The sequence below is a fragment of the Lytechinus variegatus genome, chromosome 13 (assembly GCF_018143015.1).
Source record: "Lytechinus variegatus isolate NC3 chromosome 13, Lvar_3.0, whole genome shotgun sequence".
In the NCBI taxonomy this organism is placed as follows: domain Eukaryota; kingdom Metazoa; phylum Echinodermata; class Echinoidea; order Temnopleuroida; family Toxopneustidae; genus Lytechinus; species Lytechinus variegatus.
In genome coordinates, this window is record NC_054752.1 from 32927404 (window position 1) to 32945051 (window position 17648).

General features: G+C 36.9%; 1 protein-coding gene across 1 annotated transcript; it reads left to right on the forward strand.

Annotated features, from left to right (window-relative positions):
- The first annotated feature begins 1580 nt into the window (after nt 1-1580).
- LOC121426815 (jasmonoyl--L-amino acid synthetase JAR4-like) lies at nt 1581-16742 on the forward strand. Its single transcript, XM_041623210.1, has 7 exons — nt 1581-1955; nt 4441-5481; nt 6643-6781; nt 7834-7998; nt 8945-9090; nt 9670-9776; nt 15856-16742. Exons 1-7 carry the CDS (start codon nt 1835-1837, stop codon nt 16156-16158), a joined length of 2022 nt encoding a protein of 673 aa, XP_041479144.1. The 5' UTR covers nt 1581-1834; the 3' UTR covers nt 16159-16742.
- The last annotated feature ends 906 nt before the right edge of the window (nt 16743-17648 follow it).

A 17648-nucleotide genomic window follows, 5' to 3' on the forward strand; every position in this document is an offset into this window, starting at 1 on the left:
GCACTACCAGGCTTCTGCTTCTGTTCGACTTATTTGCGTCTCATCATCGTTTCACTTATTCTCCCTTTGGTTGATTGTTTTGATGATTTGAGTTTGCTGCTTTGAACGTATATCATTTCTACCCCTTACGATATTTGATTTCATGATTATACAATGAGGCTACACTCTGATAAACCCTGAATTAACGCGTACCGGTTAACTCAAACATCACCTTTATTGATTGTCAGATGTCAACTCACATGCACACCAATAAAATTATTCTTTAAAAAATCAATCATCCTGGAAATAGTTGTCCAAAAATTAATGGTGTCGTGAAATGAGACGGATGAGAACATTCGAAAATACATCCGAGGTTATCTTCGCCCAACATATTGAAGAAATTATGTGGTATGAAATTTTGGTTTGGAGTATAGGATTGTAAACCTAGATGTATTAGAATACCATTACATATCTGTAATTTTATCAGTGAAGTGTATTAAAAGCCTATACAGATACATTGAATATTATCATAACATTTGCTTACTTATATTGCATGCATGTGCAAGTTCATTGAGTTTGTTTAATTTGTTCACCATGCAAAATAATAGTCACATTGACAAGTAAAAGGAGTGTTACATTTGCAGATAAGAATACTAAATAGGAACAAAGTCGAAAAAATAGTTGAAGTGATGTGGGTCCTGGGGAGAGAACGGTGGAGCTAGAGAATGGCTTATACTAAAACAATCGTAAATATTCATAGCGATTCTTGTATCCTACATGTAATATATAATATATAATAATAAAACAATTTTTATATACCGCAAAATTGCCTCTAAGCGGTTGAGAGAGAGGAAAATGAAGTATAAAGGAAATAGAAAATAGAAATACTTTGCACAACAAAATGTATCAAAACTAATATTACAATTTACAACTTTCTCACCAGATCATGAATAAAGAAATACCATCAAATGGGCCAATAAACATATGATATTTAAGATTCAAAAAGATGAGTTTTAAGCAGAACTTCAAATGTATTAACATTATTTGCATTGCGAATTTGTAGGGGGAGATTGTTCTAAAGAAATGAAGCTGCATAAGAGAAAGAACGCGGACCGTATTGTTTGTAAGTTTGTAATCTAACTTACGGTTCTATTATTATATTCATGTTATTTTAAAGCAAATACGATTTATCACTGTTTGACTAACCTAATTTATATATTTATACAAATCAATTCATTAACAAAATAGAAAGAGAGGGAGCGGGGATAGTTCGATAGTTCAGACTTCAGAGCTTCAGAGAAGAGTGCGTGCACAAGAGAGAGAGGCGAGTAAAAGAGTGATAGGAAATGGGTACCGGGGGCACGCTATAGGATGGGAGGAAAGGAGAGGGATAGAGAGAATGAAGGGAAAAGAAGGATAGATAGAAAGAGAGTTGGGCATTAGGGAAGAATTGAGAGAGTATACGTGACACGGAAAATCCTGATGAGAAGAGAGAGAAAGAGGGAGAGGTGGGTTCGAAGATTTTAAGTCCAAAGTCCAAGTTCACCGTCACAGTGTCATAAAAAAGCACAAATGTCTGTGAGGTAAACAACAATCGTGATATCTTTCTTCTTTTATGAAAGGACCAAATTGTTCTGTCTCTGGTTCATTCGACAGTCGAACAATTACACGAGTTGCTTTGGGCGTAGTCAGTTTTCTAACTTCCTCCGTAAAATAACGTGTATATCAATGTAAAAACAAGCCTATAGATACATTGGTTTTCCCGACAACGGAGTTTTCCATTGCCCTCATCGAAACTATTCCCTAGTTTTCATCGATGTGCAACTGAAGTGCAACCTACAAAGATCGAGAAACGATGACGGCTCAGCAAAAAATCAAAGTAATCTGTATTACTTGCATCATTTTGGCTCTTGTGCAATTAGTCTTGTTGATATCAAGAGGCCATACGTACAGCCACAATCTTCAAGTCTATCTTGGTAAGATATTTTCATTTTATCGTATCCTGGTAAACAGTGGCGTAGCTACGGGGGCCTGGGGGCACATGCCCCCCCCTGAGATTTGGTGTGCCCCCAAGGTGCCCCCCCCCCGAAAAAAATTGGCAGAGCAAAAAAAGGGAGAAAGAGGAAAAGAAAAAGGAAAAGAAGAAAGACAGAAAAAACAAGAAGAGGAAAATAAGAGGAGGAAGACGAGTGAATGAAATAATGTGAGGGGAAGATTTGCAAAAACAAATCTTTCATGTTACTATAAACAATTTTTGCTTGCGCTTCGCGCCAGAATTGCCTGTTCGATGAGATTCATATCTTGCTCAATACTAGGCTGATATGGAGCAAGTTTTGAAGTCAATAAACAAAACATATTTTAGCTCGGACATCGAGCTTTCATTATTTTTTTCATTTACAAATTTAATAAGTGCTCTGTAAAATGTCCGTTTTATGGTCTACAAATCAGCATTTTAAGCTCACGCTGCGTGGTCACATCGTTTGATTTGCCAAGTACTCATTGTCTACGTGAATTCCATAATGTTCCATTAAACGAATGTATTCAGAATGCCCAGATTCTAGGTCTAAATCTAAAACATGCGCGATAGCCTGCATGTTCTTTATCTAAAATGTATTATCCAGTTTCACATCAGAATATCAAGTGTCTGCTCACGCTTCACGATCGCATTATTAATGATACCCAATTAACTATATCCAATTTATGATTTACAAAATATGAATAGAGTGTCTTGTTTTTAGGTCTAAAATTTCAATTTTCTTTCTCTCGCGCTTCGCATCAATAATTCTTCGCATCAATAATTGTTTAGTTACATACATATCCCATTTATTAATACAAAAAGTGCTTAGAATGACCATTTTTTAGGTTGGAATGTCAAAAAAAAATTGCTTGCGCTTCGCGCTCGCATTATTGAAACATATACCGTCTTCGTGGGTAACTGTAAACAGTCCTTAACAGGTCCCTTTTCGATAATGCTAGAACAATTAATAGAAATTTCTGCTCATGTAACCATCTACAAATCTTTTTCAGGATCACACATAACATTGCCCAGAATATTAAATTTTCAGGACAAACTACATGAAATAAAAAAAAAAAATCACTCGCGCTTCGCGCTCGCACTTTTTATGAGGCTTTTGAGATTATTTCATGTTTATGCTGCTTTATAAGAATAAAACTAAGAAATGACTGATCGGGGAAAATATAGGTGAAGATAATTTCGGGCCCCGTCCCTTATTGGCGAAAGTCGGATCCGCCCTTTTGACACATACACACACAACGGAAAAATGGTCGGTGCCCCCCCCCCCTGAAAAAGCAAGGAACCCCCAGTGCCCCCCAGGAAAAAATGCTAGCTACGCCACTGCTGGTAAAGGGATGGGGTATTGCCTAATATACACCATGGACAGCGATCCAGGGGGGATGAGGGGGCGTATTAATACTTCCCGGGAAGAATGCCCCCCTTGATTCAAAGTATCTTTCAAGGAGTTGGACGGCGATCTCTAGGAGAATACCTAGCAGTACTGTTGATCCTAATTTTGTGCTGTACATTTTTTTTTTAATTCAACTCACATGGCATCATATTTTAAGCTTCTACAATGTAGTAGGGCGACCGCCGACCTCGCTATTGTTTTTATCAAGTCGCTGAAAGTTGGGGGGGGGGGAGAAATCATGAAATAAAAACAAATGTGTGAGTTGTGCAAGCGGCCTGTCTTTCAACTAAAAATGAGATCCCAATTTGCAACCCCCATAAAAATAACCTTCGCCACCCTGGTATATTCCCCTTCTTTGCATGATGTTTTAATCTTCTTCGTCTCATAAAATATCAAATTAACACCAAATGTGCATTCATGGTCAGGGGCGAATCTAGCCTTCGCCAATGGGGGGGGGGCTCGGCTCCCCCCCCCCGCGATCCGCCTATGATGGATGTAGAATATCGTAAAGAGGCAACGGGGTGTCTAATTTAATGTCGTAATGTGTGAAAAAGAGTGAAGAAGACTCAGATAATTTCTTTCGCATGTTCAATTGGTGGCCGTTTCATAAAGCTGTTCGGATCCGAACATGCGAAAGAAATTATCTGAGTCTTCTTCACTCTTTTTCACACATTACGACATTAAATAAGACACCCCGTTGCCCAAGTAAAGATTGACTTTAAGGATCGACGACTGGTGATCCTTTCCTTAATGATATTCACCATTTAATGGTCATTGGTGATTATTCAGCGCGCAAGAAAGGGTCAATGTCGTTCGTAAAGTCGCTCTTAACGTACGAACAGCTTTATGAAACATCCACCTGGTATATAGAAATAACCTTGGTAAAAAAACATACGAGAAATTTCCAGGAGTCAGTTATAGTTTACGTTTATTCTCTGGATTTTTTTCACGTGACATTCGTGAAAGGCCTTGATACATATATTTCATTATCATTCTCTATACTTTCCCTCTTGTATTCATTCGCTGATTTCTGTAGGTTTGGGGATCGGAATGTCGATATGTGGATCTTTATTAACATTCAACATGTGTATCCAGTACTGCAGTCCCTTCATCTCTATCCAAATACTCATTCTCAAGTATGCTTTTTATTGGATGCTGTGGCTGATGAAGCGAAAACACTTCAAGTCTTTCCAAAAGAGCAATGAGGACTGTACAAAGGCCCAGAGAGAGTTCCTCTTGAGGACAATCCGGACGCACAAGGACACCGAGTATGGCAAGGATTTCAACCTGAAGGACATCAATACCGTAGAGGATTTCATCAAGAAACATCCCTTGACAACCTACAACCATTATCGAAGTTACATCAAACGGGTAGCCAAGGGGGAGCAAGGAATCATGTTCCATCAGAAACCCAGTGTCCTTGGCAAGACTTCGGGCACTACAGGTCTGGCCAAAGTGTTTCCGGTTACCGAGGAATACATGAAAGCCATCACTAGGAAGGGGAATGCGATCACGTCAACCCTTCGGAATCGCGCTGGCATCCCGGATCTAGGACCCTTACAAATGACATGTTCGCTGTTAGCCCATGGTGCGATCGGTTTCTCAGAAGGGGGCACCCCTGTCGGGTCGGTGACCCGATTCATGATGTCGGATGCCATTCGGGAGATACTATTCTGCACACCATCGCTTGGCTCCAGCATCGTACACGAGCCAACTTCTATGTACATTCACGCCCTTTTCGCGCTTCGAGATGAACAACTTGGAAGCATCTGGGCACCGTTCGCCTCCTCGCTCTTCATCTTCTTCCGTTTCCTGGAGGTCTCCTGGAATATGTTGGTCCAAGATATCCGCAATGGTTCCATATCTGACAAGCTGAAGGCCCTATCTTCCAGGGACCGGGAAGAACTCAATAGATTCCTCTACCCAATGCCCATGAGAGCCTATGAGATAGAGAGACAGTTCCGCAAGGGGTTTGATAACATTGTTAGAAGGTTGTGGCCAAGAATGCCTGTGCTCTATGGTGTTACGTCTGGTTCTATGCAACCATTTGTTTCACGGCTCAAAAAGTATTGCGGAGGTGAGTTCCTAATACGAAGTTTTCATACCGCGACGCAGAACGGATAAAAAAAGTAGTAAATGTGTTTAAAATGCCCTTCAAATGACAAAGGATGGCTGGGAGGTCTTTGTCGAAAGTTTGTGAAACGTAAGAGCTGTGATGTCCTAAGTTTCAGAGCTGAAGAAAATTACAAATATGTCGTTTCTCCAGAGTTCATGACGAAAGATTCCTTGGTGTCACGTTGTCATGAAGACAGGAAGGGCATTGATTTGACAATACATTCCTATGTTCTTGAATTCGTTCTGCGTCGCATCGCAAAAACTCCCTATTGTCACAGTCACATCGGATAAATCGAATACAGACAGACCAAATATAATTTTTTATTACCAATGACGTACCATTGGTCGGTTTGATATCGGTTTCGTTAGTATGACCATGTAGTAGGTCCGTATGACGCGTGCATCTGCCCAGTACTCCTAAAATCTACATACGAAGCTTGACCCCATTAGTACTCTTCAAATATTCTATTGAACATTGTTAATATCTATTTGTATTTGATAAATTTTAATCAGTTTTTTATTTCAGGGGACTCGCACAAACAAGCGAAGCTTTCCAGTGAGTTCCCTTTTTTCATTTCTGTTATTCATAGCTGTTTTGTTCCTGCTTACTTTCTCAATTTGTTTGAAATGAAGAAGAATAAATTCAATCAATCAACAGATTGTGAATCTGACAGGGCGGACAATACCAGAATCGCATGCACTTGCCCATATTTATCTCTTTATTTTTCAATCCCTTACACTCTATGGTAATTTCATAATACATTGAATGGCTGTTTCGAACGACTGTCAGGTCTCATAATAGGGTTTTCCTTTAAAGAGGTACCTTTGAATTGTAGATTTTGACGTTGTTTTGATAAAATGATAAGGGATTGTTTCGTTGGTATAGAGTGTTAAAGCCACGTTCTGTGAATTATCGTGTTCTAAAAAAAAGAAAGAATAAAAAATCGATTCGATGTACTCCCGTATAAGTGTATATTACCCCCCAAGATTTATTCATTTTGTATTTAACCCACAAATTACAAGCAAGTTAGTACTCCCTACTAATTGCACAGCGGCATGTTGGTCATTAATGTTTTTCAAACTGCACGGTCATAACTTCATTTCCACTTCGATTCATTTGCAGATCTAAAAATACTGTCGGGTTTCTATATTTCAACTGAGGGGCTTATTGGATACGCTTGTGAGTTCCCGGATGACGGACAAACGAAATACGTGTGCGCAGCAAGCGGTATATTCTGTGAATTTATACCGGCTGCTTATTGGTTAGTGTAATAGTGTCAGTGGAAATTCGATCGATATAATCATCGGAAAACATTAACAAAGAAGAAGAATTACAAATAATTATAATAACACGAATGTACGCCGAAATACTTAAAAAATTGAAACATTTTGTTTGGTTATGTTTAAATGTTTTTGTTTATAACTTTTATTCTCGTAATGCTGAATTATATCTTTTAATAACAGCTACTGTGCTAATTGCGGGCAACTGTTATATTTTGTTTTTAGCTATACAGTTAAACAATAAAAAAACAACCTTTATTGCTATGAATGACCCAACAATTCTTTCACCTCCCCCCCCCCTCTCTTCCCTCCTTCACTCTCTTTCTGATCCATCTCGCGCATCTTCTCTCATTGAAACATTAAAGGTCAAGTACACCCCAGAGAAATGTTGATTTGAATAAAAAGAGAAAATCAGAATAATTTCATCAAAATCGGATGTGAAATAAGAAAGTTATGGCATTTTAAAGTTTCACTTATTTTTCACAAAACAGTGAGATGCACAACTTGATGTCATGCAAGTGTGTCAGTCGATGATGTCCATCACTCACTATTTCTTTTGTTTTTTATTACTTGAATTATGCAATTTTTCATTTTTTTTTATAGATTTGACAATAAGGACCAAGTTGACTAAATCATATCAGAGAGGAATTAATCGCTGTTTCACTTGACAATGAGGAGAAAATTAGAATATTTAAGATTTCATATGATAAAATACAAAGAAATAGTGAGTGGATGACATCATCAGTCTCCTCATTTGCATACCGACCAGGATGTTCATATAACTGTTTTGTAAAACTAAGCGAAATTTTTAAAATGTCACAACTTTCTTATTTTACATCCGATTTTGATGAAATTTTCAGTGTTATGCTCTTTGGATTTTTCTCCTTTTATTCAAATCAACTCTTCGTTGGGGGTGGGCTTGTCCTTCAAGGAGTAACCTTTAGAATATCTAATGATTTTCATGAACAACTCATATATTTATGCTCACTTTTCTTGCTTTGGTTATGATCACTGACAATTTTTTACTTTCAAGCGATGATGAAAATCCGGGTACTCTACTAATGGATGAGGTTCGAGTCGGAGAATGCTATGAGCTTGTCATTACTAACACAGACGGTCTCTATAGATACAGAATGGGTGATGTCGTTCTTATCACTGGATTCTACGACACCACACCCATCTTCCAATTCCAATACAGGTAATAAATGTAATTGGTTTGTTAACCTAAATTTCCAATCATTTACACCTGCTCTATTTAATATATAAATTGACACAAACGTGTATTACGTTAAGTGGTTCTATTTAAGTTCAAAATGAAATTAAAATTCCATGATTATCTGGCCCGTTTAGATACTATCTAATATATGCTTTCATTTCGCGAGTGAATTATGTAAATAATGTAATTTTCGCTCGCTCGAAAAATATCATGAGTTATTTTCAAAGTACGAAAAATAATATTGCACTCACTCAGCATTTTGGTTCATTATGCCACTAATAAATGTATAAGTAAAGTAGATCATTGTTTTTAATGAAATCTTAATTACCACTGGCGGATTCAGGAGGGGGGCACAGCCGCCCCCCCCCCCTTGAGAGGCACAATTAAAATTTGTAATGTAAATATGTCGTTAAAACAGAAGTGATTTTTTTTTGGGGGGGGGCTGGGCACTGCTTGTCAAAATTTTCCTCAGGGAAATGTGCCTCCCCCTTGGAAAATCCCGGATCCGCTCCTGATCTTTACAACCATGAACAAGGCTATCATCGAAAAGAACTGAAAGTTATTCCAGACATCGTTCCCTTTCATGATCATTAGCTCATGGTTGTTTCATCAGCTCGGGTCACTATAACTCATAGTTATGAGCCCCAAAATTGAGGGGATCAAATGTAGCAAATGCGGCAATTCAAGAAAAAAGATGCGTTAAAAGTGGATAGTGAAGTCATCCATACAGAGGAGAAAAAAAGAGAAAGATATGGTCAACGAGCCCCGGCCCCCTCAATTTTCTATCATTATTTTTTTTAGCATTATCATTATTAACAGGGGCAGATTACTTGACTTCATCATTGCTTAACATTTTACTGTTATTCTCCGGGGTTATTCTATCCAAACGTAAATGATGTTAATATCAATTATATACTTTAAAAAACAGGAACGGAGAACTGTTGAGTCTTTGTGCGGAGAAAACATCTGAAATAGCAGTGACCAAGGCTTTGAATGAAACAGCCGAGAAATGGGACAACGTCGGCATCGCCCACTACGTGTGTGCGGAGAGCCCCCTGTATGATGAAGCAAGAGGTATGACAGCGATCGGTGGTGACAGGGGGACGCAGAACGATTTTTAAAGTGTGGGGGCTCAGCATGCATAAAAACACAATTGGATGTTTATTTTTTCACGTTTGTAGGCCTACACATTTACAAAAAAATGAAACTATAGGGATGCCTGAATGAGATAACAGTAAGAAAGAATTTTGATAGAACGGGGGGAGGGGGGGATAGAAAGAGTGTCGGAGAGGGGGGTGGGAGAAATTGATCGAGATGAACAAGGGTGCGATTGCGAGATCGATTCTGTGCATCTGTCAATACAATGTCCAATCAAAACGTGAATTCATCTGCTTTAAATGATTAACATTTTGTATTTCTGAGGCTGATTACGTCTCATTAAACCATAACCATCCGACTTAAAAGGACAACTCACAAAAAAGGACGGTGAATGAATTATATTTATGTTATGCTAGAAAACCTCAGTACTGTCCTCTCGCTCTGGAGATATTGGTCTTTTTCATTATAATCTACTAGTGTCAGAGACGCATAATGCTCTCTTGTACATCCCATAAATTAGAATTTCTTCATCAATCTCTTCCCCTATTCTCTAAGGTGCCAATGATGACTTGTCAACGGACATTCTTTATTACGTCATCTTTGTTGAGCTTTCACCTGCCAAAGATACAATGCTGGCATCAGACATCAATGAACACATGAAGGTATGATATTCCTTTTTGAATAACAAAGTTTAGGTAGCGCATATTATGATAACGTCCCAAAATGCGCCCCCACAGGACTTGGGTGGCATTTCCATTAGAAAGAATGCTATGTTCAGAGATATATCGTGGTCATTATAGTAGACCGGCCAAACCTCAAAAAGTGCTCTATAAGGATTCGACGGCAAAATTTGCTAATGCTTGGCATCCCAGCTAATAGTCTTGCGGAAATACCCAGGAATAGCGTAAGGGCGGATGCCAAGCGCAATTTTGCGTGAAAGTGTAATTTTTAGCGTAAAATCTGAAAGACTGTCGAAAATCACGCATTTTGATATTTTGACGGATTATCATCATATTTTTTATTATCTTTGATATGAAATTATTTTTATTCAGAATTTCAAATTATAAGTCTACTAAATATGCATTTCAAATTTGAATATTACACACACACATATGGCACAGGGAAACATAAAACCGCGATTTCCTCGAAATAAAAGTTTGTGAAAACTATCAATAGTTTGAAGTTTTTTTTACGCAACATAAATTCTTCGATTTAAATGCCTTATCCATCGAATGTATAGTAAATGTCCTAGTGCCACAAATATTAAAAGAATTTTCAAGTAAGATGGTAGATATCTCATTTTATGTTATCCGAAAGGAGACAATGTGCATTTTACCAGGTGCGCATTTTGAAAGAAAAATTGAAAATACCGTACATTATGTACATAATTACATGTATAAGTACATACTAAAGCGAGTTTTTATTTACATGTATAAGTCCATAATAAAGCGAGTTTTTAAATGGATAGCACAATTTGTCAATTCCTTGCATCCCAGCTAAAAGTCTTGCGGAAATACCGAGGAATAGCGTACGGGCGGATGCCAAGTGCACTTTTGCGTGAAAGTATAATTTTTAGCGTAAAATCTGAAAGACTGTCGAAAATCACGCATTTTGATATTTTGACGGATTATCATCATATTTTTTATTATCTTTGATATGGAATTGTTTTTATTCAGAGTTTCAAATTATAAGTCTACTAAATATGCATTTCAAATTTGAATATTACACACGCATATATGGCAATATGAAATATAAAATCGTGATTTACTCAAAATAAAGGTTTGTAAAAATTATTAATGGTATAATGTTTGTGTTCCGCATCTCAATTTCGTTAAGATTTAGTGCTAACCGAATAAATACTTAATAATTGTTGTCAAGTCACATATAGTGAAAACAAATACTGAAATAAGATGCAAGATATATATCATTTTATGTTATATATGCGAAATATAACAAAGCACATTATTTTATCAGATGCGCATTTCTGATAAAAAAATAAACAGCGCACAATATTACATCAATATTGCACATATATCTTATATCAGTGCGATACTCGTCATGATATTATATAGGATTATGTTTGCTTTTGTAGAGTTCGATCTTCTTGCTATTTCCACGAATGAATTGGTGCTGAACTTAAATCTACCTGTGGCAATATTCAGAAATAGGTCTGTTATTTAATTTGCCGTTACCATGGTAGCATTAATTTTACAGGAATATCTATATCCAAAATCATAGAAAACATACACGTATGGATAAAGCGATTGAATTAGCATTTTTTAAACCACTCTGTCAATCTACATTTTACTTCAGTTATTTGATTATCAAAGTATATTAAAAATAATGGCCGTTGCACGGCAGTACCTATTTTTTGTCTCGCCGGCATAGCAGAGCAGGACTAAAGGAGCCACTTCTCCGGTGGAGGTGACGGTAGTTTTGATATAACAGCGTCATATCAACCTTGAAATCTTAACCAAAGTTACATTTTTCAAAATTTCATTATAACTTTGAACGTACTGAAAAAAAATTAATGACACTTTAATTCTAATGACACTTTAATATTCATGTATTACTGATCGTCTTGCACAAGTTTTAGATCACATGATTAAGTTCAAAAGTCATTTAGAGTCACTGAACTTTGGCCATATGGGGGTATTTTTTTAAATGTCATCATAACTTTTTATTTCTATTGATCCAGTTAAAGATTACACTTGAACATAAGGGTATTAAAGTATCGAACATTTTGCACATATTTCAGTTCTCATGATCAAGGTCATACGTTATTTTGGTTCGATGAGCTATGGATGGCGTTTTTTTTTAATTATTAATTTCAGTTGTTTCCAATGTCCTGCTGCTATAATTATTATGTTAAAGTATGAATAATAAATGTTATTTGGTCTTTTGCATTGCAAATTATAATTTTCATTCAATTCATTTGACTTCATCAAAGTTTTTGCATTTGCTATTATCACAGGTCCATGTTGTTATATATCCTGGTCTAAGACGGGGGCCGGACAGTCCGACCCTGGGCAGCCCTGGACATACTAATGCCCTTTTTGGAAATGCAGTTGTACGACCATCTATATATTACAATATATGCGCTGGACGCTGGTCATTAGCCTTTAGATTTGTTTGTCATAATGGTCGTGCGACGGCATGCATTTCCCAAAATTGCAATACACTGTGATGAAATGAGCTGTATGAAGATATGAAATGTGAACTTTAAATGTGAACTTTAAAGGACAAGTCCACCCCAACATAAAATTGATTTGATTGAAAAGAGAAAAAAAATCCAATAAGCATTACACTGAAAATTGACAGAGTGGTTTAAAAATGCTAATTCAATCGCTTTATTCATACATGTATGTTTTCTATGATTTTGGATATAGATATTCCTGTAAAGTTAATGCTACCATGGTAACGGCAAATTAAATATCAGACCTATTTCTGAATATCGCCACAGGTAGATTTAAGTTCAGCACCAATTCATTCGTGGAAATAGCAAGAAGATCGAACTCTACAAAAGCAAACATAATCCTATATAATACCATGACGAGTATCGCACTGATATCTGATATGTGCAATATCGATGTAATATTGAGCGCTGTTTATTTTTTTATCAGAAATGCGCATCTGATAAATAAATGTGCATTGTTATATTTCGCATACATAACATAAAATGATATATATCTTGCATCTTATTTCAGTATTTGTTTTTACTATATGTGACATGACAACAATTATTAAGTATTTATTCGGTTAGCACTAAATCTTAACGAAATTGAGATGCGGAACACAAACATACCATTAATAATTTATACAAACCTTTATTTTGAGTAAATCACGATTTTATATTTCATATTGCCATATATGCGTGTGTAATATTCAAATTTGAAATGCATATTTAGTAGACTTATAATTTGAAACTCTGAATAAAAACAATTCCATATCAAAGATAATCAAAAATATGATGATAATCCGTCAAAATATCAAAATGCGTGATTTTCGACAGTCTTTCAGATTTTACGCTAAAAATTATACTTTCACGCAAAAGTGCACTTGGCATCCGCCCGTACGCTATTCCTCGGTATTTCCGCAAGACTTTTAGCTGGGATGCAAGGAATTGACAAATTGTGCTATCCATTTAAAAACTCGCTTTATTATGGACTTATACATGTAAACAAGTGGAATGCCTCTGGCCGTCTCACCTGCATCACGCGGTTCAATATAGCAGCAGTGCTGACTTTGCATACTACTCTGACTCACACAAGATGTTCAGTGATACATGGTTACTCTTATGTCCTCTTTTTATGAACTAGACCAATAAACTTACAGAGATATGATGGTTATTCAACAAAAAACCCCAACATGGCCAAAGTTCATTGACCTTACATGACCTTTGACCTTGATCATGTGACCTGAAACTGGAACAGGATGTTCAGTGATACTTGATTACTCTTATGTACAAGTTTCATGAATCAGATCCATAAACTTTCAAAGTTATGATGGTAATTCAACAGATACACCCAATTCGGCTAAAGTTCATTGACCTTTGACCTTGGACATGTGACCTGAAACACGCACAGGATGTTCAGTGATACTTGATTACTCTAATGTCCAAGTTTAACGAACTAGACCAATAAACTTTCAAAGTTATGATGGTAATTCAACAGATATCCCCGATTCGGCCAAAGTTCATTGACCCTAAATGACCTTTGACCTTGGTCATGTGACCTGAAACGCGCACAAAATGTTCAGTGATGCTTGATTACTATTATGTCCAAGTTTCATGAATCAGATCCATAAACTTTCAAAGTTATGATGGGAATTCAACAGATATCCCCAATTCGGCCAAAGTTCATTGACCCTAAATGACCTTTGACCTTGATCATGTGACCTGAAACTTGCACAAAATGTTCAGTGATGCTTGATTACTATTATGTCCAAGTTTCATGAATCAGATCCATAAACTTTCAAAGTTATGATGGGAATTCAACAGATATCCCCAATTCGTCCAAAGTTCATTGACCCTAAATGACCTTTGACCTTGGTCATGTGACGTGAAACTCATGCAGGATGTTCAGTGATACTTGATTAACCTTATGTCCAAGTTTCATGAACTAGGTGCATATATTTTCTAAGTTATGATGACATTTCAAAAACTTAACCTCAGGTTAAGATTGCGATGTTGATTCCTCCAACATGGTCTAAGTTCATTGACCCTAAATGACCTTTGACCTTGGTCATGTGACATGAAACTCTAATAAGATGTTCAGTAATACTTGATTAACCTTATGGCCAAGTTTCATGAACTAGGTCCATATACTTTCTAAGTTATGATGTCATTTCAAAAACTTAACCTCAGGTTAAGATTTGATGTTGACGCCGCCGCCGCCGCCGTCGCCGTCGGAAAAGCGGCGCCTATAGTCTCACTTGCTTCGCAGGTGAGACAATAACGACTCGCTTTAGTATGTACTTATACATGTAATTATGTACATAATGTACGGTATTTTCAATTTTTCTTTCAAAATGCGCACCTGGTAAAATGCACATTGTCTCCTTTCGGATAACATAAAATGAGATATCTACCATCTTACTTGAAAATTCTTTTAATATTTGTGGCACTAGGACATTTACTATACATTCGATGGATAAAGGCATTTAAATCGAAGAATTTATGTTGCGTAAAAAAACCTCAAACTATTGATAGTTTTCACAAACTTTTATTTCGAGAAAATCGCGGTTTTATGTTTCCCTGTGCCATATGTGTGTGTGTAATATTCAAATTTGAAATGCATATTTAGTAGACTTATAATTTGAAATTCTGAATAAAAATAATTTCATATCAAAGATAATCAAAGATATGATGATAATCCGTCAAAATATCAAAATGCGTGATTTTCGACAGTCTTTCAGATTTTACGCTAAAAATGACACTTACACGCAAAATTGCGCTTGGCATCCGCCCGTACGCTATTCCTGGGTATTTTTGCAAAACTTTTAGCTGGAATGCCAAGCATTAGCAAGCATTAACAAATTTTGCCGTTCAAAGTATAAAAAATCGTTTTGGCCGGTCTACTATTACCAGGGGTCATTATAGGATCTGGCTTTACGTGTATGAGTTTAATAAAACGATTTGCTGAACATCATAAGAGACACCAACCCTTCAAAGGTTGAATCATTGGCGTACGTTGGGTCACGGCATTGGGGAGAGGGAGGGGGGTACCAGCAGCTTTGAGTCACTTTTTTGCCAGCCGATGGGGGGGGGGGCACTTGCCACCACCACCCCCGTAGTTACACCACTGGGGTGAATAACTTCCCCTTCGGACGGAAGAATAAGATTCAAGAGACTTTCTCTTGTCGAGTAAATTTCATCCATTTAACAAGTGAAATGCGTTTGAAATGTTCTTTCTTGTATACGTTCCCTCTTATTCCACTTCAATTGGAAATCATTTACGTCACTAGCTGCCAAGGGAACTGAAAGCAATGCAGTTAGGTATAGAGCTCATTCTGGAGAGCGTTTCATCAATATTATATTCCAACAAGTTTTCAGATCTGTCATCTTTCCTTGTTTTGTTTGGCTGAGAAGCACTGTTGGATAAAATGGGACTTATCGGATAGTCTTTTCATGAAATGTTTTCCTGTTCTTTAAAGAATGATTTTTTTTCTATGCCTCTAAATGATGAAAAGTGTGTTACATACAGAACCAAATACCTGAATTCAGTTCTTTTTTACTCGCAGTTTGAGGCCGAATTTGACGCCAATCTGAGAACCTTCTCGGAGTCTTACGACAGGTGCAGGGAGAAAAGCAAGCTGGGCCCTCCTCGGGTCATCTTCCTTGATCAATACGCCTTCTCCAACTTCAGGGGGCTTCTACTGGAGACCTCTTCGGCATCGGCTGCGCAGCTCAAGATACCCAAGAAGCTCCGGAAGTTGAAGTGGGTCCAGCTCTTCTTAGCACATAAGATCAAGATCGCCGCCGCGGATGATAATCATAACGATGGGGGGACGGATAGACCCAAATCCAACGAAGACCTTGTATAAATGAATCCTTATCATAGTGAGCGAATGTAATATAACAAGGGTGTTATCTATCTAGCCAGGGAATACTCTACCTTATGAATTAGTAGTTTGGTAAACCCCGCTATTCGTCTAAGAATGTAAAAAAAGAAACGCAAATTAAACAAAGAGATCAAAGTTATGGTCGCTTATGTCTTTGATGAAGCTAAGGTTAGGCTAAAAAGAAATAACGCATGCATGCTATTCTTTTTGATATCAGCAGTTTTTGTAATATTTATGAAATATTTTGTAATATGTACAGGGTATTGGGAAGTTTTTACTGTAAATTTATATTGTCAATCTTTGAAGTGATCCTGTATGTCATGAATTCTCTAAAGTTATTGCATCACACTAATGAAACTTTGTATTCATTATTTGACTTCCATACGAGCTGATTTGACTACCCTTTCTCATAATGTCACCTTGATATAAACAAAATGTTATAAGATGAGCCACCACCCCCAGACAAATAACGAAAGAGTCAGACATTGAGATGGTGTCATGTATTGATGACCCATTACATAACCCTTCACCCCACCACATTGTTTTAAACAAAAAAGTACATTTTCAGAGGGGAAAATACAAATTTCACTCAGCCCAAAATTTTTAAAAGGGTGTGAAATAGATAAGTGCTTTTAACCCAAACATGTCTTTGAATATAATAAAGACATAAGAACGACATTGTTAGTCCAGGTATGGATCCTCATTCTTGTCAGTCTTTAACATGATGGATGTATATGAAATGTGTGGATGTGAAAATATCGCAATAAGTTTGGACAGGAGTAAGTTGAGCCAGCCAACATGGGGCAAGCTGAGCCATGGTAATTCTTATGGTAATGTAAAACAAACCTTAAAAACCCATTGATGTGCAGGCAGAAAGGAGCAAAGTCACGTTACAGTTCTTTACTTCTACAGGATATTATTATTTACGGAGAATTAGCAAGTAAAAGACTTAAAATAAAAAAATTACATGCTGGTTCTTTCCCCATACATTTTGTACATAGATTTTGTTGCTCAACTTACCCAAAAGATGGGGCAAGTTGAGCCATTTTACACCGTTTTCTTTTCAAAGGTGACAATGACTTTCAGTTTTGGGGTAGAAAGTCATATAAAGATGAAAAATATTTCCCAAGAATTAAATTCTAAGGCAAGGAACTTATATCTACAAGATTATTTGTCATATCAATTCTAACATGCAAAGAGCAAAAAGTGTCATAAGTTATCCCGCCTTCCCCTATACAAAGTATACAATAAAAGGAGGCATTCTTTAATCCAGACAGACCCAACACAAAAACGACTACATACAGACATGCATACCCGAGATGTAATGTACGTAATTATGCAACTATTCAATGTGAGCTTGTAGAAAATGTATTCAAATGTATTTAATGAAGGCGAGTTCTTTAAGTAGGATGGCGTAGAATGGCGTATCATTCCACAGCTTTGAACCATTCACTGTGATCGAGTTTGAACAG

Excerpts from the sequence above, each read along its gene's own strand:
- LOC121426815 (XM_041623210.1), top strand. The coding sequence starts at position 1,835 with ATGACGGCTCAGCAAAAAATCAAAGTAATCTGTATTACTTGCATCATT. Across the intron at positions 6,782-7,833 it reads TTTATACCGGCTGCTTATTG|CGATGATGAAAATCCGGGTA; the intron begins GTTAGTGTAATA and ends TTTACTTTCAAG. Across the intron at positions 7,999-8,944 it reads ATCTTCCAATTCCAATACAG|GAACGGAGAACTGTTGAGTC; the intron begins GTAATAAATGTA and ends TTTAAAAAACAG.